This window comes from Gamsiella multidivaricata (assembly GCF_025024155.1).
Source record: "Gamsiella multidivaricata strain RSA 2152 chromosome Unknown BC939scaffold_129, whole genome shotgun sequence".
Lineage (NCBI taxonomy): Eukaryota > Fungi > Mortierellomycota > Mortierellomycetes > Mortierellales > Mortierellaceae > Gamsiella > Gamsiella multidivaricata.
Window position 1 is genome coordinate 20,115 of NW_026251837.1, and position 27,776 is coordinate 47,890.

Below are 27,776 nucleotides of genomic sequence, written 5' to 3' on the forward strand. Positions count from 1 at the left end.
GCAGAAGAAGGAAAAAGAGGTGGAACTTTAGGGGTACAACATTCTAATGACATTCCATATTTGGTCATTGTGGGGGGGGAAGATCCAGATCACTTCAGGAACAGGAGCCAAAGAGGAACCGGCATCACACCCAACCACCAATACACCAGCACTTACACGTAAACAGCCAAGGAAGAAAGCAAAAACGCAATGTTCATTGCTCATGCAGCCAAGGCACACGCACGGAGGGGCGTACTCGCCCAAGGAACACGATCTGCATTCACACCCTTACTTCGGCCCATGGGTGCGCGGTCACAGCTGATCCAGACCCGCCCATTCCTCTCCTGGCTATTCAATCCGAAGGAAGATCCCATCACGCCGAAAAAGCTTTCGCCACTCGTGCTGGATGAATCTGGACAGAGGTTGATTTTCTGGGACTCGACTTACACCACACCGCTTGTGAAACCAGAATTCAGCGGTAACGAACCAAAGAGCCAAGTAATCTGCATTAACGTCGTTAGGCATCTTGCGAGATACTCATATCGCTTCCTCAATAACGAATATGTGGACTTGTAGGCAGAGTGGTCTCGTCATTAAGTACAGGAGTACGTTCGTCGATCTGGGATGTCTTGTCGTGTTACTATCTCCATTCGATATGAACACAAACTAATCTGGGTTAATCTGGCAGATTGCTCATAGCTGCGCTATCGTCGACGGCAACATCCATGTCTGGGGGTCCAACTACTACAGTCAGGTACTTTTTGAATGGATGTCCAGATCGAAGTTTCTTTCCACCAAGGCACCAACAGGAATGCAAAGTACTAAAAAGACATCTCTCCGCTGTTGATACAGGTTGGACTCACAACAGAATCATTTCACGACGACGACTCGGACGATATAACGGATGTTCATTTTGTGAACCAATTGGCGAACGAAGTGATCGTCCAGGTTGCTTCAGGTATCTTTGTTGCTGTGCGGAGCAAACCCTCTCGCCCTCTATTCCCTCTGCATAGTGGAAGATCTGTGGCCATGAACCAAATCATTCCATTCAATTGACACTTCTTATTTTGTGTTTGACTACACTCGACGACGCAAAAATCAACTAGGCAGTTTCCATAACCTGGCACTCTCGAAGACAGGAAAGCTCTGGTCATGGGGATCTGGGTGCCTTGGCCGTGGTGACGAAGTTTATGACTCTCTTCCTCAACCCGTCGAGTTCTTTCACGCGCTCGGTCGCGACATCAAACAAATCTTTGCAGCAGGGTAGGTCAATTCTTTACTGTTTCCACAAACGTCCATTTTGATATCCTACAATCTTAAAGCACATTAATGCATGCGCTTCCTCCCTAATCTTCATCTGACTCTTACGAAACCAAATAGGAACTACTCCATGGCGCTCGCAAGACCCAAGGACGGGAACGATGACGAACTCTACATCTGGGGCTATATTCCCTTTGGCGAGAAAAACGAGGACGGCGAGGTTATCCCTGTGATGCGAAAGAGTCTCCGTCCACTCCTGGTCTCTTCCGTCCTGGGCTACGATATCTCTCATGTCGCTTGCAGTCCCTGGCACTTTACAGTCGCTGCAACGCCTGTCTCGAAATCTTCGTCATCGACATCATCAGCCAACGACGTGGAGCGCGAGCAGCCCCTATTGATGACTTTTGGAACGTATAGTGAGGCCATGCCGCTAGAGAAGCCATACAGTCCGTTTTATGCGGACATCCCCCCGGAAGATGAGTTTTATTATGTGGAACCGTGGCGGACATTCCATCCCGTACCGTCGACCTCGGACCTCGTTATCAAAAAGATGGCAGCCTCAAAAGGTAAGCCAATGCGGTATTCTCTGACCGTGTCGTCCTTTTGCTTGTGACATCGCGATTGCTTCTTCTTTCCTATCAGGAGATTAACAGGTTAACTTGGATTATCTGCCAGGCTGCGATATTCTGTTGATGGAGAACGGGAGTATTGGAGTAAGTGACCATGAAGACCATGTCGCACGATTGATCCATCATCCTCTAGACGTCTCGATCGTCGACGTCGCAGGAGGATCGTCCGAGGTGATCGCGGTCTCATCCGAAGGCCAAGTCCTCTCCTGGTCCGAGCCCTCTTCCTCTACCGCCTCACCAGACGATGGCTCTTCGTCGAACCCCAGGACAACGACGACGACAACCACAACCACAACCACGGCCTCTAAAATGGCCGACGACAGCTTACGTGCGCGATTCAATCTCAAGCACATGAGCCCGTCGGCTCTACATCCGCTTCTGGGTTTGACCAAGGACGAGAAACGGGCCGAGACCGAAGTCCTGGAGTTTTTTGATTCCCAGCTACGGACACAAGAGCAGAAGAAGCCCGTGCGGCTGGTCGAGGCTTTGTTTGAGTCCTCGAGATTAATCGTCCAGAAACCGGGCTTGTCGAAATGCGTGGCGGAATATGACAGATTCACTGTCTGCTGAATTAAAGAAAGGGTCGTTGGCGGGAAGAGGGAGCACTCCCTCGAAGAGATCTGTCTGTATAACAAATTATAAAATTGGAAAACAAAGATCTTGCGAACCTTTCGGGCGTAGACTATATATCTGATATCAGAAGAGCACCGCATCGCTTAAATAGCGGCTCCCAAACGAATGCTCCTGGCTTCCAGGCATTTATTCAGACTTGTCAGTATCTAGTCCGACCTATGGCTCACTGGCGGACTGCATCCATGGACAATATGTCTTATCAGTCGTAGTTTGCCTCTTGAAAGGCTCAAAAACCTGTCGAAGACTCTCTCTTGACCTTCCCTTGTCCCCCCCCTCCTTCCTGTTGAGTCCTCTTCCTGCTGAACCCTCCTTTCTCTTGAGCCCCCCGGTTTTACAAATGACCTCGATCTTATCTAACATGCCTACTGTTACACCTCTCCTGGTACCGCGCTTGTGTTACTCTGATAGATTTAATACAACGGAGCTGTTTATGTTTTTTGGTTATGTGTGAGCCAAAATGCAAGCACTGCTGCAAAAAAAAAAAAAAAATACAGGAACCATAGACTAGTAATAATGGATGGTACTCCTTCCAGCGCTTCCTTTAATGAGCCCTTTCGTTTATTACATGATGCGATAGTCCATTGAATAGTCTATGCCGTTTGCAATTGCTGAGCTATAGACTATGGGCTGCGCTACTGAGCCAAAAAAAAAAAAAAAAAAAAAAAAAAAAAAGGTCCGTTTGGGACTTTATTTTTCCTTCCCTCACGCGTAGTTCTCTCATTGATGATCGCATGGGGATTATTGAAGTATGCTACATAATAAGAAAACAATAATGATAATCTAACGTCTAGCGTACATAAAGTCTTTTGCGTGCCGCAGGACCTAATGTTGGTGCTTTGGTCGGGCAAGTTTTTTTTTTTTCTTTTTATTGTTCGTAAAATTGTGCCTTTTTTCTAGTTTCTGCGTGTGGGGACATTCACGTATTAGGTGTAGTACAATATATAGAGGTAGATCTGTCTTCCTTGTTTTCTTGCTCTCCTTTTGCTGCTCTCACGGTCGATCATGCTGAGTGTAGGTGGTGGTGATGGTAACGGTGGTGTTTCCTATGGGAATTTTCAACCTGCAAAAATCCTTTAGAAGAGCATGGCGGCAGCAGAGGCAACCAAGGCAACGGCACCGGTCAAGGCAGGGACCAGGGAGCCAGCAGCGCTGGGCTTGGTGGTATCACTGCCACCGGCGCTAGGTGCGGACGAAGAGGGAGCGGGGGCGCTCTTGGAGTTGATCTTGAACTTTCCAGAGTAGACGGGAGTGGGCTCGAGGACGATCTTGAGCGAGTAGAGGACGTTGGCACCGCTCCTGTCGGGGACAACCCAGGCGGGGTTGCCGGAGGACTTTGAGCAGTCGATGTAGGTGATGGTCTCGAGGAAGAAGGCGTTGTTGGTGTCGGTGGAGTTGACGAGCTGGACCTCGACCTTGGTGGGAGTGGTCGAGGTAGCGGTCGAGGGCGCGACACAGGCCATCTGCCAGGAGAAGGTGGTGTTGGCACCAGCTTCGTAGACCATGTCGTCAGTGATGGGGTTGGTGAAGAAGGTGTGGTTGGGGGTCTGGGCAGAGACGGTGGCGGCAGCGAGGGCCACGAGGGCAAGGGAAGCAGACTTGATGAACATTATGGATAGGATGTGTGTGTGGGGAGGGGGTATTGGGGTATGTGTGAAGAAGGAGAGTGATGAAGAAAGGAATGAGAGATGAGAAGACTGAGATCAGGAAGAAGAGAGGAAAGCGAGAGGGAGAAGGAGGGCGCCATTAAATACAAGGCCGGAGACCATGCTGCGAAGCCTTGGTGGTGCCGGTGTTAGTTGCGGTAGCAGTCTAGTCCAGTCTAGTCGCAGGCGGGCGGGTGCAGGTTGTACCTGGGAATGGGTTTCCAGGTATTGGGCAAGGCTCTCTCCCAAATGGGCCAATTTCAATCTATTTTAAACCAACCACTCATTTCTATGCATATTAAAACTCTCTTTGAACTCAACGCACAACTCCCACTCCATAAACCATGGGCCATGGGCCCACCTTTCTTCCAGGGGAGTCGCTTAGACTATTATTACAATCCAACTCAAAAAACAACGATGCAGAGGGGCTCTTGTGCGTGCTAGCTTGCCTGCTTCTCCTACACATCCCAGTCAAAGTGGGGAGTCACTGCTACTGAAGCATAAGCGATCCGCACCGAGCCTATTAGCACCACTGCCAGCATCACAAGGGCACAGAAAACTGGTAGGGGAAGTCTAGTAAAGCTACATTCTTTCTTGTGAGCAATTAAAAAAAAAAAACCGCCGGACCTATAATTATTGCGGCCACAGAACCATTTTACTATATCGGCACTGACAGAGACAGAGCGACAGACAATCGTAATCGCAATTCTCCTTAGTCAAGTCAGGGGGGAAGAGACGATCGAACAGGGCTAAAAAGACTCACCGTTCATGCCCAATGGCATCAGCAGAGAAACGGCCATCGTAGACTAAACTACCCTGCTACTTTTATTCATGCAAAACCAAGAATAAATAGCTTTTTTTTTTGTACGTGTAAGGAGAATGACGATGGCCACGACTCTCGGGCTCGCCACCCCCATCGTCATCATCGACAATCCTCTCCAAAAGAAAAGCAGCTCCCAAGTGGGCTTCCTTCGACCCCGCAATCCTGATCCTGCACCTGTGATTGGTGTCTTGTTTGTAGATAAGATGTCATGTCCCAAGTGCATGTAGCTCTTCATTTCCCAGCCTGGATCAAAAAGAAGAGAGCTGCTCCATCCTCCGGAAGCGCCGCCGGCAGCCCGTCCTATGCAGTCTGACCTCTCGCCTGCGGATGGATTGAGGGAGATCTTTGATTGCAGCACAATACACGCTATATGAAATAACTTACCAGAAATTCTATTTTTCAACACGCACACACAAACAAACAAAAAACGCCATCCATCCCATCCACACCACACGACCACCCTCGGAGATACATGTATGCCCTCATGCAGCCAGCCAGACATTTGTACACTTCTTCCCATTCCTTGAAACGGTATTTTTATGTGTTCATTGATGGCGCTAGTAACCTGATTATTATTTAAATTATTTTATCAAAGCACACATACCCATGGCGTGTGCTATGCTGCACTGCGCTACATGCTTTTCCACACCACTATCGATTCAGCATCCTCCGGACATCGGCCTTCAACCGATCCGACTCACTCAGCGCCTGATCCACTGATTTCGCCACCGTCGAGATACTCGTATTCGCCCTCGTCTGTGCCTCCCGACTCGCCACCGTCACCCCCGCTCCGGCTCCAGGGCTCTGCAACGCCTGGGACCTCGCCGTCCCAATGGCTGATGTCGCCATCGATCGCGATCTCAGCGACGTCTTCGAAACCGCTGTGTTCCCCATTGCTCCGACTCCCTGCACACTCGGCGGCAATCCTGCTGCAATCGGAGTCCTCAACGTCGCTGCTGCCGCCAATCTCGACGACGGGTTCGTTGGGGGCCCCCACGACCTGTACCCACACCTCCGACCAATGAACTCGTCGTCGCGCTCACTCCACTGGCCGTCTGCGAGATTGTCCGGCTCAGAAACGGTTTCACGGTCGAGACCAACTCCGTGAATGACTCTGTGAGCGCCCCGACCGCCAAGGTTGCGGTTGAGGGCTGGTTCGACACTGGAAGAGGAGGCGATGAAATCGCAGTGATGGGTCCGTTACTGTTGATGTTGTTGTTGCTGTTGGTCGGCCCAGGCGACAACGAAGCAAAGTTCGAGCTCGAGTGGAAGAACGAGCTGCTGGTCTGGCGCGACAGCGAACCTGTTCCTCCAGATCCTGAACCTGAACGCATCTTGCTCTCCATGATCTGCTGCTTCATCGCAGAGGGCGTCATCGGCTGCTCAGGACCGCTATGGAGTCCCACGCCGCCATTAGTCAAGATCGCAAGCGACCGTCGCTTGGCATGGGCAGCGCTCGCATTCAAGGTCTGGCTTGTTCTTGGCGAAGTCGCCGTCGACGACGGACCTACTGATGACTGCAGCAACCCCGGGTTACTCGACGCAATCTCGTACAGCACATCGGACGTCGCGCCGCTCGTTACGGCCTCGTGAAGATCGTTCGCTGTCTTGCGCCACTTGTCCTCCCAGTAAATCGAAACCCGTCTCCACTTCTCGATTTGGTTCTGGAGCTCGAGCTTCATAAAATCCTTCTCCATCCTCAGCTTCCGGTTCCAGTCCTGGGCCTTGGCCTTGTCCGCCCTCTCCTTATCGACATGACCATCGTGCTCCTCCTGGATTTTCTCCAACAGCACACGGAACTCGGATCGCAGCGTCGTCACCGTCGGGGACTTGATCGGATCATTGTTGTTGAATGACTTGATACCCAACAACATCGACCGGTAGTGCGTCAGCTGGGCGTTGAGCTCGTTGTTCTTGCGCTTCAACGTATTCGCCAGAGATTTCGCCCCGATCGCCTGCACCTGAATGTCCATAAAATGCTGCACGACTGTGTTGTAATCAAACAGCACCGACTCGAGCTCGCGCCGGATCGTCTTCAACAGCCCGCCGTCAGCCTTGGCAGACGCCAGCTGCTTCTGCGTCGTCACCAGCACCCGGTCCTTGGCCTCGAATCGTGCCTTGATGACGTCCATCTCCCGACTCAGCTTTTCGTTCTTCTCGAGCATCTCCTTATGGAGACCCTGGTACTTTATCGACTCGATCCTCGCGCGGTCAAGACTGCCCTCCGCAGCCGCCAGCTTGTCCTGGAGGTCATACTTCTTCATCTCCAGACTCTCAGCATGAGCTTCCGAGTTAGCCAGTGCCACACGGACATCATGCAGCGTGACTTCAAAGGCCTCGATACGGCGCTGGTACAGCGAGCTCTCAACCTTGGTCATCTGGAGCTCGTTGTTCAGCTTCCGGTTCTCCTTGACGAGGTCTTCCTTCGAGAGCGTCGATACATCGACAACGGCCGCATCCGAGCTCGAGTCGCCCGTGGCGTGCATGGTGTCCTTGACCATGGCCGCCAGACGCGACCGGTCAGACTCGAGGACGTTGACCTGGTCCATCAACCGTATGCGTTCCTTATCCGGACGAGCACCATCCAACCCCTGGGCGAGAAGGGACGAAGTCGAGGTCGAGAGCAACTGGAACTGGGCCGCCTTCAGCCTCAACCGGTTCTTGATCGTGTTCACCTTCTCGGACTTCTTCTTCCAGGCCTCCTTCTCCTTCTCGACCTGGATCAGCTTCATCTCGACCCGTTTCTTCTCACCCTCGGTCTCCTCCAACATCAACTTGAACAACTCCTTCTCGGCCTCGGATTCCTCCAGCTGATTCTTGAGCGCGGTCTGCTCCTTGGCTGGATCTTTACTTTTGTTCACCAGCTCTTTGTTCACCCTCTCCAGCTGCTCGATCTTCTGCTCACACTCCTTCTCGACCTCGGTCTTGGTGGTCTCGGCCTCGACCAACTGGGCCTTCATCCGTCTGTTTTCCTGCTCAACCAGGTTCAACCTCGCATCCTGGATCCGCTTCTCGGCCATCACGCGCTCCCAGTCCTGCAAGATCTGCTCCCATTCTTCTGTCTGTCTCATCTGCGGTGAGTACTGCGACAGTCGCTGATGGAGCTTACGTGTGGCCGGCAAATCATCCATCGCGTCCTGGAAGATATCGCCGTCGCCTTCGGCTTCCGCATCTTCTTCGGTGTCGTCCGTGACGGAAGCGGCGGACGAGGACGAGGGTGTGACCATGCCAGAGTGCTCGAGCACCGTCGTTGACGAGGGACCGTTCGTGAGGACATCATTTCCGATCGCTACCATGGCTTCGGAAGGGGCTAGGCTCTCGACTGCTGCTGCCGGTCCTGCTGCTGCTGCTGTTGTTGATGTTGTTGCGGATGCAGCGGTTGGGGTTGTGGGCTCGTCGACGGCGTCTGTGTCCTTTGCCTGAGCGACAGAGACCTGTCCTGACGTCTCTACAGTCATCTCTGAGTGAAAGAAGAGAAAATAGAGTCCTCTGTAGTATGGATCAACAGTTGTTCAAAAGGATCCCTGCTGCGGTTTTCTTTTTGCCCTGAGGACTGATGATTGGGTGCCTGAAAAGTACTACAGTGAGGGGTGCGATATTGCGGTGAGACACGCGCGTTTATAGGAAACAGATGAGAACACGAAACACCAGCCAGTTCAGGTACAAGGTAGATGGAATGAGAGATGAAGAAGGAGAGAAAGGGATGCATCGACCACAGGTTCATGCGTCCTCGGAAAACTGAGCGCTCATCTCTCTTCGTTTCTTTCACTGGTGAGTGCGCACTCTGCGGTTTTTTATTTTGTGGAGCTGGAGTGTGGAGCTAACTGACACCAATTAGGGACGCCCATAATTACCTTTTGGTTTTGCTGTTACTTTAATTCGCACAGCAATTGAGGAAGATAAAATGGAGGAGGAAGGTTAAGTGTTGGCTAGGTTATGTTTTAATGGGATCGATGGAGGGTGAGGAGAAAGGGAAGGGGTCAAGGGTCGAGGGAAAAAAAAAAAAAAAAAAAGGAAAGAAAAAAAAAGAGGTTAGTTGGCTAAAAGGTAACCGTTCTCGTTTTTGTTTTCTTTTCTTTTGTTTCTTTGAGCAAAGGTTACAGCACACAAATCCGGGCCAAAAGAACGAAGGACGCCCAGGCAGCCAGACCAGACCTTTTTGAACAACCTTCAGTTTACCCAAACCTAATAAATCATCATGTATTCCCTGTGTCCATGTCCTTCTTTCCTTCGCTTTCTGTGTTTGTTCAACATCGTGTTTGTTTGTCCGTCCCCCACGTACTACATGCACTCTTCTTTCCTGCTCTCAACCGACAAAAAAGAACAACGCCCACCTTGACCCTTTAGTCGGAAGGAGGGCACATGCTTCCAATGTAATTTATTTCATTTCAACCTGATATGAACACACACACACACACACACGTACACGCACACATAATCCTCTTCCATCAAGGGAACAATGCTACTACTTGAGTGATGGGTACGAACGGAAGTTATGGACTAATCCCTAGTCGCAGAGTTTGATCCGCTTCACTTTTCTCACTTTCTCACTTTTCCACCCCGTTCCTTGTCCTCCACATCTGCCCTATGAGGCGTACAGTATATTGTTTTTTTCTGCTTTTTTTTTTTGTGAGCTGGGCGATTGACATGTGGAGTTAGTTGAACCAGACGAACCTTAATCCCGCGCGCGCATCGCATTCACACACACCCACACCACCCACAGCCCTCTGGGTTTTTGGTTGGACACCGAAATAAAGTGCTCACAACTCAAAACTCCTCTCTCCCACAAAACGCACATGCCGTCCCCCCCCCCCCCCCCTTCCTCTTCCTCCTCCTCCTCATCCCCTTCATTCCAGCAAATACCTTCATTCCAGTAAATACGAGCGATCGAGCGGGCGGAGGGTAGTACCCCGCGACTGAAACCGGCCTACTGGCGTGTTCTGAACCCAATTTTTTTTTTTCATACATGGTACAAAACAGACTATCTCCTCCTCCACCCACACCCACGGCTCCTAACGGTACCCGAAGCTTGAAGATAGACGCGAACAGAGGTTTGCAAAGTCCTTATACATTTGCTGGCGGTATATAACTCTGTGAAAGCGTGGGAAGGAGGAGGAGGAGGAAGAAACGCAAAGTCGGTGCCTTGGCTGAGTTTTTCGATTGAGCATAGGGCACGCGCCTATACGGGTTGTAAAAAAAGGTCTATAACCTCCCTCCTCCTTCCTCCTCTCCTTCGGACCGCACAAAACGCGTCCTTCATTCTCCCCGATTCTGGCGGCAACGGAACCCCTCGCTCCAAGTTTAATCCGCACCGACGTCTCCACGGCCGCCGGAGGGACGCTGTGCTCCTGATCCTAGTCCTGGCCCAGTGTCCCATCATCATCATCATCATCACCACCACCGCCGCTGATCCCCCAGTAGCGACTAGGCTGAGTATGCCACTGTCGTTGTCATTGTTGCTGCCGCTGGCTCTTGTGGCTGTGGAGATGAAGTATCCAAAAAAACAAAAAAAAGACGGTATGACGGCGGACTCGGTCGTACATGTACAGACAAACATGAACGCGAGGACGATCCAGAAAACAAAGAGTCAGTACTTTCTTGTTTGTATTTTTTTTTTCTTTTTGATAGCGTTGAAGGAAATACGACACCTGTGGAAGGAGAATCATTGAAGAAGAGAGAAGGAAGGAGGAGGGAAGCGAGAAAAGGAAACAGATTGGGAACTTTGGAATGCTTACAGTTCCTAAATACTATCCGCCACATGGTACATGTAGACCTCTGAAATGCTTCCGAATACAGACGGACGAACGAAAAAGAGTGTTCGCTGTCTTATTTTTTTTATGTACAAGACCGACAACAAAGGATGTCTGTCAGCCAAAATTCAGAATCTACAGGAGGAGGGGGGAAGGGAGGGACAACTGTCCTTTTTTTTCTTTTCTTCTAAGCTTTCGGTTTCCGTCCGGGACGAGCACCAGAGACCGTCAACGTCGCTTTCGGGCCAGATCCATTCTTGTTCCTGCCCGCCTTCTCCTTCACCTGACCATCACCGGCCAAACCATCGGCTGGCTTAAACTTGTTCACGCCATGACCAGCGCTCGATGCTGCTGCTGCTGCTGCTGCCGACTTCTCATCCTCCGCAGCCGTCATCGCCGCAAGTCCCGCTGCCATGGCCGCCATCGCGTTCGCAATCGCATTCGACGCCGCTACATTGTCCGCATTCGAATCCTCTGACGATATCGATGATTTGCGGTCCGATCTCGAGCCATTGGACGATCCCGATCCTGTCGAAGAACCCGCTTCGGACTTGAGATGACCCGTCTCCGGACAATAGCTGTATCCGTACCCATTGCCCTGGCCCAAACCTGCACCCGCACCACCCATTCCTATGCTCTCGCCGTCGGGACCATAGCTCGATCCAGCCATCTCGTTATTCTTCAACAGCTCCTCACATATCTGGTCCACACCACCCATGGCCTCCATCACGCCTTTACCAAAGCTCGTCAGTCGATACACCCATTGTCTTCCTCGCTTGACCCCAAAGCTCTCGAACCTCGGCCGTGGATGTCCCTTCTCGTGCGCCAACGCATCCGAGATCTGCGCTCTCCAGATCTGCAGGTTCTTATGTCCTGTTCGGGGGATGCGGTTCAGATGCCTGCTGAACAGCTTCTCCACCATGCTGGCAACATCGTTCAATGTCCCCTGCAGCTCCGGTAACCGTGCCAGCGACAGGAACGCCATCTGCGAGTACGTCGGTAACTTGGATGACGGGTCCGGTTTGGATCGACGAGGTTGCGCATGTCCATTGCCCTTGACAAACCCTGGGTCCGTCAACACCTGTCGTCGAGACCGGACAGAGTGCACAGATCGATTCAATGTCTCTGCAATATCCTTGATCGGCATCAACTCGTCCACGAGCTTCAACAACAGCTTTTCCTCCTCGGCAGTCCAGGGCCGTTTATTGTTCGCATTCGACGACCGTGCTTTCTTGCCTGCTGTTGAGTCGGACGCCGACGACTCGGTAGGGGCTTTAAATGAATCTCCTGCTGGTGTATCCATGGTAGCATCGGGCGACGTTGCTTCTGGACCATCACCCTTTGCGGCATTCTCCTGTGGTGAGGGTGATGTCGGTGTGACAGGTTGGCTATCGTGAGCAGTCGCGTTCTGATCCAACCGTGCTGGGGGCAGGTTCAACTTCTCGACAATGGAGGACACGTCCACGGCTGTGGGTTGCAATGGTGGCGTGGTCCTGACCGAGGACGGTGGCGAGGGTAAAGCACTAAGCCTTGGCGATGTGCTGGACCCCCGATTGTCGACATTGTGACTAAGCTTTCTCTTTTTGGTGGGTGCCGGCAGGATAGTGATGGTGCTGGGGCTAGGCGGTTCATCCTTGAGGGCGTCTGCTGCGCTCCTCCTCCTGTTATGGCGTACAATAGCGGGTTGAATACTTAGCTCCTTCATCGAAGAAATACTTTTAGGCCGATGATGAGTCGCAACAGTGTTATTGCCATCATATTCTGAGTGTTGCTTTGCCGTCCTTGCTAAATCCACGCGTCCAGTCGCTGCCTTGGGCAACAACGGCGAGACTGGCGAGACCGGCGAACATCCCGCTGAAGAGGTTGCAGTCGTGGGATGCAAGAGAGGTGACGTCAATTCCGGTGTAACAGAGCCCGAAGTAGAAGGTGAGTATGTTGGCGAAGTGGGGAGTTCACCCTCAGGCTCCGCTGTTTCCATCGTAACATCCTGCAGAGCTGTCGCTGCCGACGTTGACGTTGACGTAGTTTCCAAACCCGGTGCCGAGGCTGCAAGATCGTCAAGATGCATTGGCGTGGGCATCGAAGTTGGACCAAGATCGCTCGGTCCCTGCTGTTCTGTTTCCAGATCGAGACACGCATTTGAGCCGGTGGACAACATGCCGAGGTTGGTGGCACTCTCCGTCATGAAATGCGGTACTGCTTTTGCCTGCGTCGCCGCCTGTGCCTGGGTCTGGGGGCCATTGAAGAGAAACTCGACAGAGTCCATTCCTGTGCCAGACCCTGTTGTCGCCGTAAAGAACTTTTCGCGCTGAATAGCAGCCTGGGTCTGTAATTCCTCCATTAGCATACGAAACAGGTCCTGAGGGGGAGATGGATCGCCGGCTGTGTAGAGCTCCATGGAGGTGTCCATATAGCTGGAGTGGTGAAGGAGCGATGGGTTGTCCAGGACCTCTTGCTTGATGTGGATTGAGTCCTGTGCCTGACAGTCCTTGCCGACAAGAGCGTCCGCTGCTGCACTGTCGTGCTGGTCAACGCTGGATGGGAATGCGGACGCAGGTGGGGACGAGGGAGACATGGCTGAGAACGATGGCGGGGACGGAGAGTAGGCAGAATGGGCCGGTGAGGGGACGTTGGACAAGGTCTCGTAGGGATCGGTCGCAGGGGAGGAGACGTTATCTTTGGCTACATGTGTGCTCGATAGCGGGCTAGAATCATGATCAAGGGTGTGACCGTGGTCTTCGACGTCTTCTTCGTCCTCCTGCTTTGCATGAATGTAATCGTAAATGTTGAGCTCCTCTTCGGCCTCGCCTGAAAGGGACGAGACGCCGTGGTGGTGGTGGTGATGCAGTGCTTGCGACCCCTGGACGACGCCCGTTGGATCAGCGGCCATATCTTGCATGAGGAATTGCCGTGTGATGTCCTCGAGCTGCTGCCGTTGCTCTTGGTCCTGACGGTGGTAGTCCTGATTCTGGTACAGCGAAGGGTCGTCTTGTATCTGTCCCTGGAGACGACCTTGGTTTGGGGAGAGCAATTGAAGCCTTGGATCCTGCGGAGGCAGGACAGCAATTGACAGCTCGGTATCCACCATTGGAAAGGTGTGGATAGGATCTTATCGGCGGTGGTGGTAAGGGTATTGCTGAATGTGTCACTGAGTGTGTGAGACTGGGTGACTTTGGGCGGGCTGGCTCCTTTTAGGAGAAGGAAGGAAGGATAATGTCGATAGCCTGGGTTCCTTGGGTTCCTTGGGTTCTGGTTATGCAATCAAAGAGGGTTGGGATTTCTTTTTTGTGGCGGGGGGCGTCTTGAATGGTTCATGCAGCGAGAGAGGAAGATAGAGGGAGATGGGGACACAAGTGGTCAGGTCAGGGTAGGGTCAGGCCAGGCCAGTGCAAAAAAAAAAGAAGAAAAGGGCACTACTCTCTCCCAGCCAATAGCGCCCGTGGGAGAGCAAGCGTGTTGATCAGCTTGGGAGGAAGCAGATGTCCCATGGTGATCCCCATGGACTTGTCACTACTCTTACCAACAACAACTACAGCAGCAGCAACTACAACAACAACACAACGACACACACACTCTCTCTCGAGACAGCAATGACGACCAACGACAAGACGGACGCGCGTGGGAGAACTAGGAGGGTATCGATTGCCACAAAGAAGTATGGGGTAGAAACAGGGCAATTGAATCAGAGGATTGGCACGGAAAAGAAAAAGACGCGTGGGGGAGAGGATCGACAGTGGAGTGGAGGCGAAGGAAGCAGAGGAGGAGGGGAGGAGAAGGAGGAGTGAGTGAAGAAAGAAGAAGAGAGAGGGGCAAGCAAAAGCCCAGTCAGTCGACAGAAAGAAGGAAGAACTCTTTTGCTTTCCCCCTAGGAGACAATATACTCATTCACACACTCCCATTCGAACCTTTTTTCTATTCTTTTGGACCGGGGAACATTCGCCATTAATTATTAACCATCGGCCATCAACCGCTCGTTCGAAAGAAGACGTATCTCCATTCCTTCGCCTCCATCCCCTCCATCATATCCTCACTTCCCAGATAAATCATCGTATCCCACTCAGTTACTTTCCCCCCATCGCTTTTGTCCTTTGTTGCACCAAGTACGAAAGTGTGGGGGAGGGCCACCATCCACTCCCCCTTTCCCCGTTCCTATTTGCATCGCCCTTTTCTCATGAACCAAACTTATACATACACCTCCCCTGCCCCACCCCTTCACTTGACCTACTCGCAATTCCTTCCTTCATGTTCCCTTCTTCATTTTCTCGCGTATATCGCGTTCATACCCTTCAGTCTTTGAGTCGCTCAGTGTGCTCTCACGAACCCATAAACTAAAAGCGCGATCTCAATTTACAATAACGCGTCTCAATCTATATATATCGCGGCTCGCCTGTCGACCTCTTTTTTTTTTTTTATCTCTCATCAGTTACGCGTTCCTGGAAAAAAAAAAAGAAAACTTTTGTCGTTTGCTTATCACCCTCCGTACCTATTAGTCCGTTGGTATGATAGCAGTAAAGATTGACACGTCAATATCGCGGGCAGAAACCTAGGCGTTTTGATTGTTGCCTCAACCCAAGGAATGCGCACGAGGACCAAAATCGCATTTTTTTTTTTTCGTTCAAACGAAAATGTGGTTATCCTTGTAATCTACTTCTGTCCCTCGTTTTTTTTTAAACCCTTCAAGGTTCTTCTAAAATAAAGACAAGAATAAGTAGGCTGCCCAGACTGTTTGAAGCTGTTTGAGGCTGTCGATTCTTTTCTGGTTCTCGTTTCTGTCCAGGTCGACAAGAATAGCACTCCCACCCCTCCCCGATCCTGCAACCAAAACTCAATTGGATCCGATTATTCAATTCAATAAAAATGCAACTTTATTGTAATAATGATGTAGCCCTATTCTCCGCTCCAATAAAAATGAAAGAGCCAGGGCCAGGGTGGAGGAGGATGCGGGAGGGATCATGCAACCACATATCCTCCTGAGATTACAGAGGTAAACTGCACCGCTGCCATGGCCATCCGACAAAGTCCCTTTTGGCGATCTGTCGTGGGTGAAGAGCGGTCAGCATACCACAAGGCGAGACAGCTTTGCCCCCTCACCCCTCTTCCCCTGAATCTTTGGCACATGGACGCACATGGCTCTGGCTGACCATGTCATTTCTCCTCCATGGTCCTACCCCGTGTCGCAGATAGTGTGGGAAACACTGTCCATCGACCTCTTCTTGTTTCCACAACTTGCGGGTTGATCTTTGCTGGGAATGCAAGCATAGCAAAAAATAAACCCTCCCTCATCACTGCAGTGACAAAAAGATGGCATCCGCAAGAGATGGTAGATATGACGATACTCAACAGATCTACACCGCATGGCATGGATAAAGAAGGAGCATCGCATCGCCAGAGATAAGGCCTTTTCTCTGACGAACGGGAGAAGGTTTTCTTTCCCTGCTGGCCATCCCACGCAGGAAGGAATGTACTGGACGTCCTTTCTTCTTTCCCCCTCTCTGAAGCTCTCTTGCCCAGGCCTGTGTCCCAGTCACGACGCGCTGCTGGACATTGCTTCTGCCTCAATGGAGTGACTGCAATCAATTGATTGGCCAATTGCCCAGTGCTTCTCACACTAAGGGATATGCGAAACTCCTCCTCTTTGGCATCGTCCATCTCAACCATGTCAGATCCCAGCACCAGCACCACGCGACATTACTCCCACGGCAGGGGCAGGTCCCGCTCACGGACAAGATCACCACCAGGCTCAAGATCGAGATCGAGATCGAGATCAAGATCAAGATCTCCCTCCAGACACTCACGCTCCCCCGCAAGACGCCACGACGACAGACGCCGTTCCCAGACCCCACCCACCCGTCACCCCCGCAATAGCCGCTCACCTAAGCCTCCTCCCAGGCATCATCGGTCCCGATCCCGATCCCCTAATAGACCCGGGTCTCAGTCCCTTTCAGTTGAAAAAAAACCAACATCGAGTAGCGGGCACAAGGGCCGAAGCCGAAGCAGGAGCAGGAGCAAGGATCGGAGAAGCAAGGACACTCGCAGGAGCCGAAGCAGGAGCAGGAGCAGAGACCGTGGAAGTAAGGATGACCGCAAGAGCAGGAACAGAAGCAGAAGCAAAAGTGGAAGCAAGAGCAGGAGTCGATCTAGAAGCACAGAGCGAAAAAATCGCTACCACAAATCATCTTCGTCCTCCAAGAGACGCTCCTCCAGATCACGCTCTAGATCCAGATCCCCATCGCGACACTCCAGCAAACACCGCCATCACCGTCACCACGGTACCACCGCTAGTAGTAATAGCAGCAGTCGTCGTCATCACGACCATCACAGGAGCAAACGCTCTCGTCGATCCAGATCCAGGTCTCGATCTCGGTCCACGGACAGCTTGAGCGGGTCAGATTCCTCCGCTTCTGAATCAGACCGCGACCGGAAGCGAAGCAGGAAACATAGTCGCAGGAAGAAGGATCGCAAGGACAGAAAGAAGGATAAGAAGGTAAATAGGGACTAATTTGGTCGTGGACTTTTTTTTTTTTTTTTTTTGCCGAAGCAAGGATTTTCTAGGAACTGATAGCCTTCAAATCGATACCGATATCATTCCCAATTTTTTTTTTTTTTTTTTTTTTTAGAAGAGCAAGAAGGAGAGGAAGAGCCACGCCTCTCATGCATACGGAACGTATGGTGTCTTGACCCCCGCAGAGTACGTCCTCTTTTAAAAAAATCCAAATACCTCAATACCTAATTCCTTCACCCTAACATTCCGTTTATTTTTCATCTTTTTGCTTCTCCCTCCTCATAATGTCTCTCTTAAAATATAGTATGTGGAACAAAGAAAACGAGTTCCAAGCCTGGCTCATGGAAGTTAAGAACCTCAACCCGGAAACCATCCCCCAGAACAAGATGAAGGAACACTTCCTCGGCTTCATGGAGGACTTCAACACTGTCACCATGCCCCACGAGAAATTCTACAACCTCACCCAATGGGAAGACCGCCAACGCGCCATCCGTATGGGTGAACCCTTGCCGGAACAGATCCAAGGCGCCGTCAACCTCATGAACGACGAGGAGCAACTCCGGATGAAACAACGTGACCGCAGAAAGATGAATCTCTCTAGTCAACCCCAGATCTTGATGACCCAGAATCAGCTCCAGGAGCTCCGGAAGGTTGCTCATGAGAGAGTTGAGGCCGATAGGCTGAGGAAGATGGGCTTTGATGCCGGGCGGAAGGGTGTTCGGTACGAATAGCATCTCTTGGTCCATGGAGGGAGGGTGTCACACAGGATTATCGTACGTAGCAACATCGAGAATACATCGTTTATTTAATAACAAAACAAGTGGTTTCATATTTTAAAAAAAATGGATCGAAGGGATTCTACAAAACTGCCGGGTATCAAGTGGTCATATTTTTTTGAGGGTAAAGATTGTTTGGGCGATTGGTATACATGATGTACAAAAAAAAAAAAAAAGAATGGTGGCTACCTGGTATACAATGATAAAAAAAAAAAAAAAAAGACGGATCACTGCCGGGAGTGGTGTGGAGGGGGGGGGGGTCTTTACATGGCAGCGATCGATTCCTCCATCGATCCAAGCTTCTTAAAATCCTCGTCAAAGTTATACGTCGGCACCGTGAACGACAGGGCCGAGAGAATATTGCCCGTATTCATGTTCATGTTCATGCTCATCCACGACGACGCCGAGGTCGTGCCCAGCTTCTTGATCTGCTGCTGATGTGTCTTCTCCTTCTGCACAGCCGACTCGTTCCCACTCAATGAACTCGACGAGTACCGCAACGAAGCCGAAGACGTCGAGGACATCCCCGCCAACAATGCCGACCTCAACGCCGCCGACGACCTCGCCGCCGCAAACGACGACCCAAACATCGGTGCATACGGCGATGGCGAACGCGCCCCAATCGACGACGACAGTGAAGATCCATACCTCTCCAGCTCCACAAACGAATCGTTCGAGGAGCTCATCATCGAGTCCAGACTAGAGGACGAATCCGTGAGACTGGCAAGAGAGCCAGCCCCAGGTCCATTCTTCTGAAGTGTCTTTCCTCCTCGTCGGTCGTTCCTGTGGTTGCTGGCCGCGGGATGGCCCATGACAGTTCCATCCTCTGAAGACGACAGCGACGGGCGACGACTATTGATGACGCTCAAGCCCTGGTTGTTATTGCGGTTGCCGCCCCATGGACCAGGCGGACTCTGTTGGCTGACACTACTGTTCCTACGTGCCGTGGGGTTCAAGAGCATGTTCTGCTGATTTGGACGTCCTGGGCCAGCCGAAGCAGCTCTCTTGAGCTTGTTGCTATGAGGTCCCGCAGGTGTATTGACGTTAGATCTGCCGCCCTTGCCATTGGAGTTCTGTTTCGTTGTCGAGAAGGAAGTCGATCGCCGCAACGTTTTTGCCCAGTCGATCGGATCGCCGTACGTTGTCGACATGGGGTTCAAGGCGCCGTTCTTGAAATCGCCGCCAGCGACAGAGATCGATCGAGAGTGCATGGGGGGCCTCGATGGAAGAGGCTTGTTGAAAGCTGTGTATCTGCGGTTGCCACCAGGCGAGAACGGTGGTCGCTCGATCTTTGGTGGCGCTGGCTTGACCTGTGCGGGGGTGGGCGAACGGAGGGGTAGAGGTGCAGGTGTTGCGATGATGGCGCCAAAGTTATCCTCGCTCTGGGATGTGCTGACGATGAAGTAGCCCCATTGAGATGTCTGCATGGGAAACCCAGGCAAGCCAGGCGATGCCACATTGACGGAGGGACACCATGGCCTGGGCTTGGACCAGTTCGGCTTGTCTGACTTAACGAGCATGAACTTTTTCACTGTACTCGAGTCCATGGAGATGGATGAGACCATTTTGCCACGCAGGAATCGGTTCGATGCGTTCCAGTTCGGAGAAGTCAGCGGGCTCTTATGCGGGCCTTCCGTTGAGGATCGTCGCAGTGTTGGTGAACCCATGGTAGAGGCCCAGTCGCCGCCGTCAACGCTATTGCCGCTACCGACCAGAGTCTTGTCCTCCGCCTCCTCCTTCTTGATCAGAGCCTCGTTGGCCTTTTCCTTCAGCAGAGTGTGGTGGCCGTGCAGTTTGGAGCCCACGGCATCGAGCGACGTCTTAAGGTTGGACCATCGATTCTTCAGGCATTTCTGACGTTCAAGCATGGTAAGGCTAGGGTACAAAGGCGAATGGTCCATAGCTGGCGACGGGGGCGAAGAGGCGGACGCACGAAGTTGGTTGGTGTCCGAGTTGGCGGTTGCTGGCGTAGTTGGCGACATAGCTGCGGCCTTGGACCGGTGCTGGATCTCGCCCTCCTGCACCCAAAACATATTTTCAATAGCCGGTGCGACCGTCGTCTGCTTCTCGTCCAGTTCCTGCAGGGCTGCCCACAGCGTCTCCAGGTCGACCGCGTTACCCGAGTCCATGAACGAGTTGTTCCTTGTCAACGACTTGCTCTGAGCAATGTCGCGTGTCACAATCGTCATCGACTGCTGAGAAATGCCGGAGGTCAGTTCCTCGACCGACTGCTGTCCATCCAGGGTCGCCAGCAGATTGACACACATCTTATGGAAGATCTCCACAGGTTCCAGCATGGCCTCGATCTGTGTTGCCATCTTCTCGATCCGTGTCCGCCAACGATCACATTCCTCAAGATCCCGCCAGAGCTGGTCCTTTCGTGTTCGCAGATTGTGCCAGTCCTTCAGCAACTCCCGATAAAGTTTGTGCATAACGTACTTCTTTTCCGCAATCGATCCAGATTCCTGCTGTTGGCTGCTGCGACCCTTGGCCTTGAGTGCCTTGCCTGACCGCGTGCATTCGGGATATGACTTTTGCAAAGTATCGATCTGTAGTGAGAGCAGACCGAGCCTCGAGTCGAGCTCCAACATGTCATTGCTGTCCACACCTGAAGACCTCGCCCGAGCACGTAACAAGGCAACGCCTTCGTCGCTGCTCAGGCTGTTGCTGCTACCGTTGCGTGAGGCTGCTTCCTCTGCTAATGCGAGCTCTCTGGTGCGCTGTCTGTCCATGGCAATATCCCCCAAACACTTGTCGAAAATACCGCTGGCCATCCTCAACTGCTCCGAAATGTTTCGCACGCCCTGGATGCCGTCTCGAAGTCGTTGATGTTCCCGCGCAGATGTGCCCAGATCGCTGATGATCTCACGAAGACGCGACCATTGCTCCATAGTCGCCTCAATCTCCGGACTGAGTGGGGTCTCTTGATGCTCGTCTTCAGAGTCGGATGCTGATGATGAGGATCGCTGTGCGATAAAGTCTTCTAGCTGCAGGAGGATTTCGATGCTCGACTGGATTGTTGGTACGTAGTGACCAATTCCCGACACCACGTCCTGAATCTCTATTTCAAGCTCTTCATCTTCTTCTTCGTCTCGCCCCTGGTACTGCTGTGACTCTGTGACGGTATCGAGGAGACCTAGGGCAGCCTGGATCCATGTCAGGAGCTGTTGTGAGCTGGAATGGTGCCTCTCCCGCAAAAGATCGATGGGCATGTCATCACTGAGGACGAGAGTGTGGTATAACGTCTTGTATGGCAGAGGTATCTGCTCTAGTTCGGCCACTTCTGAGAGACCGTCCAGTCGTTGTGAAGCGGTCGCCATGGCTGGAGATGATATGAGTGTGTGTTGGTGTGAAGTTGGTGTACCAGATTCTTCGGCGGCCAATAATAAAGTAGAATATCGATGATACTACGCGTTGGATAGTATGCTCGTTGATGATGATGATATCGCTGCCGAAAGGCTTCACGTTTGAGTCGTAGAGAGCGCCAGGCCTAATAACGTTTAAGGAGCAGGTAGGAAGAGAGGAGAGAAGAGAAGAGAGAGGAATGGTCGAAAGAGAATGAATATGCGAGCTGATTGGAGAGAGAAAATAGAATGCTGCTAACTGGTTGTGTGAATGGAATGCAGGTGAGCAAACAGCCAGAGCAAGAAAAAAAAAAGATAAGTGACAAGAAAAGAGAAGGAGCAAAACGAGCGCGTGGAATAGAGCAGGTCTCCAATAGGGAAGGCCGATGGTCCTCATCATCTTCTGTCAATTGATACGGAGGCCAGCAGAGGACCCATTAGTTATAGGAAAACAAGGGCGGCAGCATTACGATTTGATGTAAAGGCCGAAGAGATCGGAAGGGCAATAAGACAAGGGTCGTCTAGAAGATTGACAGGAGAGTGCACTCTGACAAAAAAAAAAAAAAAAAAAGCTCACTTGCTGTTGCTGTTGCTGTTGCTCTTTGAATGTATAGATAGATAAGAACGTAGGTACGCTGGCATGTTTGTTCTTGAGCTCAGGTTGTCAGAAATGATTGTAATTAACCCAAAACTAAAAAAAATAAAAGAGATGCTACCCGAAAAGGGTGCATATGAGCAAAGCATCCCAGGAGATGTTCAGATGGTGAAAGAGCCCTTCCGCGGGGGTATGGGCAAAGTACGAAAACGAATTGGACATGAACAAGGAACATGTAGACCATTTGTAGGGAGTTGCCGAAGGGTGACAACATGAATGCATCGGCAGTGTTTCGATTTCAAAGATAAAAGAGGCAATAGCCGATGCGACCAAAAGAGGGTATGACAAACAACCAACGGTCAACTGGAAAGAGAGGGGACATGTAGAGAGAAAGAGGTGACGAAAAAAATAATATATATCGCGTGGAATGCAGCATCAGGGCCTGCTCCCCTGGGGCATCTCCTCAATAGTTCTCGTCGGTGTTGGTTACCATCATCGTCCATCATCCGTGCACGACCCCTTCTTGACGCGTCCCTATTGATTGGGTTTCAGCGAATCACATTTCGAGCGTTTGTTCGCGTCAAGGTCGCGTCTTCGCGTTCCAAAGACTGCATCAGTGCCGCCAGTCTCCCTTAATAGCCAAAGGGTACTAGGTGCAGCCCAAGGGGGACATGCATCCGACACAAGACCGGGAAAGAAAAGAACAGCAAGGAGAGAGCGACATACAGCTTGGAACAAAAAAATACAGCAAATGCAGAGAAAAAGGAGGGGGGAGGAAATAAGGACAGTAACTGAGGGAGGGAAGACCACGACATAGACGGCGTAATAGAGGACAAGATAGTGAGTCAGGCGAGAGAAAGTTTCTTTGTTGTCGAGGGAAATGGAAAGGAGAAGGCGTATGGGATCGGGATCAGTATGGAGGTTGCGATTGCAGAGTTGGGTGTGTGTGTGTGTCAAGCCAACACCATGTGTTCCTGAATTTGCTGCCCAGCTTCCAGCGGTATCACACAAGGGTGTCCGTTCTCTCCAACGGCTGCCCCGGAGTTGGGGTTGAATGGCCCCATGGTCGCTAACAAGACGAATTGGGATTCGCTTGTGCATGGGAAGGGAGTTGTTACTCACCGCGTGTATGTGCTGTGCAAGTGTCTGTGGGTAGTGTGAGAGGCAGAACCTGGGTAGGGTGTGCTTATGTTTGTGCTGCTGTTGTTATTGTTGTTGTTGTTGTTGTTGTTGTATGTTTGTTGAGTATAGCTTAAGAGAAAGTGTGGGTATTCAGGTAGTTGGAATGAGGCAAGGAATGGTAGGATGAATGAGTGCAAGAAGGACACGCATGAGGATAACGAGGAGTGGAATAAGGGTGTAAAGCGTAGAAGGGAGAGAAGGGAGGGAAAGAGAGGGAGAAGAAGTGAGGTAAGGTAAGACGGGGTGGGGTGGGGGATGATAGGTCAAGAGGTCAAGGGAACTAAACGACGATCGAAGAGGATGCAGGAATGATAATGTCCATTGCTCATTACCCCCATTTCCTTCCCTCACTCGCACGCATAAGGCCACAAACACACCCGTAAAGAGTACCTGTTTGTTTTTTTGTGCCTGTGAAATAAGTGAACGTGAATGTGAATATAGACTAGGTTGGGTGGGTGTGCATATGGTTTTGCACTACATGGGTATGGTATGCCATGGTAACAATAAGATCCCGATAGAAAGACTATGGGGTGTGCACATGCATCTCAATGCTGTCTGTCGGTGTTTGTTGTTGCGTATTGCACGCACTGAAAGAGAGAGAAGGAAAAGACAGTATCGGTGCTGGGATGGGGAGCGGAGGCAAAGAGGCGCGGCATCTTCTGTTTCTTGTTTTCTTCACTTGACAATGGAACGAGGATCGCTCCAATTGCCATATGATAATGACAGCTACACTTGGTCTAGTATCTTTTTTGTATACACGCACACAAAAAAGAATCATTACACACGCGCCACGACATGCGAATGCGATTGACCATTGCCCTTTGCCTTTTGCCCTTTGTTCACTGGCAATTGCCAATTGACATTGAACTCTCTGTAATCACCTCTGTGCAAGGTGAGGGTTTATAGTGATACGATCGCATCGCAAGTTTTTTTTTTATGTGTTTGAACTTACCAATTCTTTTTTTTTTGTTCGCCTTGCGTTCACTGCTCCGATCAGCCGATTGAGAACAGGAAAAGACTTTCTTCGACAGCAACGTAACAAAAGATATTCGATAAGGAATAACAGCAGGAATGGAGGGAAGAAGGACAAAAATACGATGAAGTGCAGTAAATGAGAGAGAAAAGAGGGACAACTATGTTTCCATCTGTCCCCTGCCGTCCTGATCGGCCTGACCGGTTAAGGCATCATCATCATCATCATCATACACATCCTGTGGTACACCATCTTGCAGCATGCATGGAAATGGATCCTTCGTCCCCCCATCTCGCTACTCAACAGAACCCCTTCTCCCTTTGGACCGCACAAGTAACCAGTCATTTTATTTTCATTCCTTAATGTCCCTCACCTCACCCTCCCTCCACAAAGTAGCCTCCATTGTCGACAATTCAAGAAATAATTCTATTCTAGTCCGATGCGACCTTGTCTCTGTAACCACAGGCCAGGAAAGAGAATAACCCTGTCATGACTGCGGCGTGCCAGGTTACCTTTCTGCCTGAACAATCAGAGCACATGTCCTACGCGTGAGTTGACCAAGCAAAACAAGCAGGATGTAGACTAGCACAAGTTTGCGTCAGCAATTTGTCCTATGTCGATGGAGAAGGGTCCTTCTTGTTTGTATTCTCTGGCACAAAGGAAATCCGCCTTGCTTTGGAGCGGTCCCTCCCCTCCTCCATCGCCTCCAAGCGACACCCCTACCTAGACCATGGCCGTATATGTTCAAAGCACCTGCACTGTATTTACTTTTCTTCCTTTCCTCCCTTCTGACCTTCCGTCCTTACTCCCAGCATTTTTTACTTTTTTACCGACCTGCGGGATCTAATCTTGTCCAGCTCACTCTTGCATTCAGCCATGCATACGTAGACTATACTGTCCATCCTCTAACTTTCGATGCTAAGGACATTCCGCCTCTTTGCCTATTGGTCTACATACTGTACATGTTGTTTGCTTTACTATCTTCTCAACTAGCCACTATATAACGTTTCGGAAAGGAACAATGTACAACGGTACGGGGGTCTTGGAAAGGTTAAGTCAAAAGGAGGGCGTTCTGGGTTCTTCTCTCAGGCACAATAATGCTTAAGCAGCTGCTGTGTCAGCAGCCATTCGTTCTACTCGTTAGCTAATACACAGGGATTTGTGTTCTTAGTTCTTCGTTCTCTTTGAATTGGTCGCATTAACCCTCTTTATTCGACGCATGAATTGGCTTCAGACACGGGAACCAATTGGCTCACACGACTCTATAGAGAGATGGGAAGGCGCGCAGGGGATAGGAGGATCTGGGCATCGCACGACGAGGGACCATACCTATTTGAACATACGGCGGGCGTTCTCTTCCCCCTTGGGAGCCTTAAAGCCTGAAAATCGAGGTATATTGCACTTGAATTGTCACATTATTCATGCAAGGATGCGCTTCGCCTTTTTTGTCCCCAGCGACAGCCGGACTCTGACTTTGAAAGAATGACCAGTCTTCCCAGGGGTCAATGGTCAAGCGCTGCGCAAGAAGGAGAGTGATGATATAGAAGGGGGAATGATGATATGTCAAGGCGTAGGCATGAGGCGCAGGCACAGCAGCAGAAGAGCACCATTACCACCATCATCCATTCCTCTACCTGCATGGATGCACACTTGGGCTTGCGGAAGAAAAGAAGGCGACTCCGATTTTGGATAGCCAATGCACAGAGAAGAACAAGAGCTCGCCTTTCATAAAGCGCCGCGTATGTCCCTCATAGACAGCTTGCATCATATCCGTAACGGGTTATCGGCCATGCTGGTGTCTGAAATAAACGTTCATGAGAAAGAAATACAGGAAGTCGGCGACAGCATGATCTGTCACACAGTACGAACATACTCTCAAGCGGACCGCCACCTCTTCCTCCTCCTCCTCTTCCCCCCCCCCCCCCCCCCCCCCCCCTCCAAAAAAAAAAAAAGCGTCCATCGTTTCGTACATTCGTAGAAAATATACACTTTCGTGGAACGCGCTAGTGTAATCGTATCCTGTACGTGAAAGGACACTGTAACACTGTAGGAGGATGGTTTGTGTCCGTTTTTGTTGGTATCAATGGAGGAGGAAAAGGGCTCAGATAAATGATTACGAGACTCTCAATCCATCCGCCATTGATTTTTTCTTACTTGCTCCGCTGCTTGTGAACAAAGAGGACGAGTGGCGAGAGAGAGTGGGGAAGATGAATATTGCTCTCATCACCGTGGCTCTCCATTCATTTCTCTCCATGCCAATTCCTGCCTATGGTGGGTGGATATGTCTCCCAGTCCCTCTAGAATTAAAGCGAAACATACTGCAGAGATAGAGAGCGTGCGTGGAGCTCTTTCGCTAAATATTAATAAATTGGTCGATAACATCGAACAGGATGTTCCAGACTCTTGTGGGAACCATGCGAGGCTGCTGTGAAGATGGGGAAGGGAAGAGTTGTGCCGGAAGCGAGAGCGCTCGCCAAATGGGCGCCAGCCTTCGCGACCGCAACCCTATCCCCCTCGATAAACATTTTATCCGCTCGTTTCTGCATGTCTTACTTCAACGTATTATTGGATTTGTCGCGAATACGTGCTTGTACATAATGAACACACGAAGTTAGTTCACGGAGAGCAAATAACTGCTCAATTGAAAAGATCCACGGACATGCTTCTAATTAATGGTCCACTGTGATATAACACGAAACTACTGGAGAGGAGCAACTGTCGCAGGTTTAGTTTCAAGATAAAGATGTTTTTGTTGTTTTTTCCTTCCGTTGAGTTGACATTTGCAGACGTAAAGGAAAAAAGGAAAAAAGAAATAAACCATACCTCCGAGGTGTAAGGCAGACACGCTTCATTTTTTCTATTTGTGTATTAGCGAGAATTGTTTACTCGTCGAGGCACACTAGAAGCATCCGTACATACGTGAGCCTGGTGGAGGAGAGAGTGGGGCCAGCAGAAAGGCTCTCGACAAAGCTGCTGTATATTATGTTTCTGGTAGGGATAGGGCATGCATTGAGGCGCCATGCATGCGACCTGCATCAAGAGGACACATCTATTCGGTCTTTTATCGATCGTTTCTAAATCGTCTTTGCAGCTGTTGAAATACATCGATATCTGTCTGTTATTGCCTATCTGTGGCGATGTTTCGCTTCCTCGAGATTTGTTTGTGTCCCCTCTATATTTGGCGACATCAATTATTTATTCCGTAGATGCTGCTTGAGCTGTCCGGAAATGAACATCGGAATGTTGCGCCATAGAGGGCGCACGTTGTTCATTCAGGCGTGTGTTTAGCGTGTCCATCCATCTATCTGGACGGAGATGAAGCAACGGGTGAACAGAAGGCAGAGGGTATCTGGGCATACGAGTACTGGCTGTGTGGTACTGTAGACATCCTTGTCGATGTTCTCGGGCGAAAAAGCTGCTTTAGCCTGTCAAGAGGACAGCAGAGAAGGAGTTCCCGCCTAGAACACAGAACAGCTGTCTCAGCGCAATGTTTGCAGGCTAATCAAGGAGCCAATCAAACATAAAAAGATAAAGTTCTTTTTTTTTTTTTTAACTCTTCTCCTCTCTTGCTGCTCCGCCCGTTCCAGTCATCTCCTCTCATTCATTCCTCCTTCCTTCCTTCGTTCATCTTTCTTTCTTTCGTCCTCTTCATTCTTCATCAACTTTGCACTTTTACTTCTCTTCGCT

The 27,776-nt window shown here is 50.7% G+C and overlaps 9 protein-coding genes across 9 annotated transcripts; 3 read left to right on the forward strand and 6 right to left on the reverse strand.

The window, feature by feature from the left end:
• The first annotated feature begins 9 nt into the window (after positions 1 to 9).
• BC939DRAFT_46860 (regulator of chromosome condensation 1/beta-lactamase-inhibitor protein II) lies at positions 10 to 1,921 on the forward strand. Its single transcript, XM_051557930.1, has 6 exons — positions 10 to 457; positions 556 to 584; positions 668 to 733; positions 832 to 937; positions 1,086 to 1,242; positions 1,360 to 1,921. The coding sequence occupies exons 1-6, from the start codon at positions 190 to 192 to the stop codon at positions 1,850 to 1,852; spliced, it is 1,119 nt and encodes a 372-aa protein (XP_051406422.1). The 5' UTR covers positions 10 to 189; the 3' UTR covers positions 1,853 to 1,921.
• A 1,253-nt stretch (positions 1,922 to 3,174) lies between these two features.
• BC939DRAFT_469408 (uncharacterized protein) lies at positions 3,175 to 4,186 on the reverse strand. Its single transcript, XM_051558012.1, has one exon. The coding sequence runs from the start codon at positions 4,106 to 4,108 to the stop codon at positions 3,575 to 3,577; it is 534 nt and encodes a 177-aa protein (XP_051406423.1). The 5' UTR covers positions 4,109 to 4,186; the 3' UTR covers positions 3,175 to 3,574.
• Positions 4,187 to 5,377: 1,191 nt separating this feature from the next.
• On the reverse strand, positions 5,378 to 8,425 carry BC939DRAFT_497474 (uncharacterized protein; the record flags this gene model as incomplete). Its single annotated transcript, XM_051559726.1, has 2 exons — positions 5,378 to 5,967; positions 6,011 to 8,425. 2 exons carry the CDS (start codon positions 8,423 to 8,425, stop codon positions 5,665 to 5,667), a joined length of 2,718 nt encoding a protein of 905 aa, XP_051406424.1. The 3' UTR covers positions 5,378 to 5,664.
• Positions 8,426 to 10,040: 1,615 nt separating this feature from the next.
• On the reverse strand, positions 10,041 to 10,710 carry BC939DRAFT_46927 (uncharacterized protein). The gene has a single exon (XM_051558003.1). It carries the CDS (start codon positions 10,522 to 10,524, stop codon positions 10,147 to 10,149), a length of 378 nt encoding a protein of 125 aa, XP_051406425.1. The 5' UTR covers positions 10,525 to 10,710; the 3' UTR covers positions 10,041 to 10,146.
• A 1-nt stretch (position 10,711) lies between these two features.
• Positions 10,712 to 14,000, reverse strand: BC939DRAFT_46926 (uncharacterized protein). Its single transcript, XM_051558001.1, has one exon. The coding sequence runs from the start codon at positions 13,803 to 13,805 to the stop codon at positions 10,905 to 10,907; it is 2,901 nt and encodes a 966-aa protein (XP_051406426.1). The 5' UTR covers positions 13,806 to 14,000; the 3' UTR covers positions 10,712 to 10,904.
• Positions 14,001 to 16,373: 2,373 nt separating this feature from the next.
• BC939DRAFT_429894 (uncharacterized protein) lies at positions 16,374 to 18,042 on the forward strand (the record flags this gene model as incomplete). The annotated part of the gene is made up of 4 exons (XM_051553228.1): positions 16,374 to 16,897; positions 17,150 to 17,201; positions 17,335 to 17,405; positions 17,524 to 18,042. The coding sequence occupies 4 exons, from the start codon at positions 16,374 to 16,376 to the stop codon at positions 17,948 to 17,950; spliced, it is 1,074 nt and encodes a 357-aa protein (XP_051406427.1). The 3' UTR covers positions 17,951 to 18,042.
• Positions 18,043 to 18,258: 216 nt separating this feature from the next.
• BC939DRAFT_508390 (uncharacterized protein) lies at positions 18,259 to 21,315 on the reverse strand (the record flags this gene model as incomplete). Its single annotated transcript, XM_051560994.1, has 1 exon — positions 18,259 to 21,315. One exon carries the CDS (start codon positions 21,313 to 21,315, stop codon positions 18,259 to 18,261), a length of 3,057 nt encoding a protein of 1,018 aa, XP_051406428.1.
• Positions 21,316 to 22,339: 1,024 nt separating this feature from the next.
• BC939DRAFT_46950 (uncharacterized protein) lies at positions 22,340 to 23,307 on the reverse strand. Its single transcript, XM_051558019.1, has one exon. It carries the CDS (start codon positions 23,033 to 23,035, stop codon positions 22,469 to 22,471), a length of 567 nt encoding a protein of 188 aa, XP_051406429.1. The 5' UTR covers positions 23,036 to 23,307; the 3' UTR covers positions 22,340 to 22,468.
• A 2,719-nt stretch (positions 23,308 to 26,026) lies between these two features.
• Positions 26,027 to 26,845, forward strand: BC939DRAFT_469429 (uncharacterized protein). The gene has a single exon (XM_051558013.1). It carries the CDS (start codon positions 26,144 to 26,146, stop codon positions 26,417 to 26,419), a length of 276 nt encoding a protein of 91 aa, XP_051406430.1. The 5' UTR covers positions 26,027 to 26,143; the 3' UTR covers positions 26,420 to 26,845.
• The last annotated feature ends 931 nt before the right edge of the window (positions 26,846 to 27,776 follow it).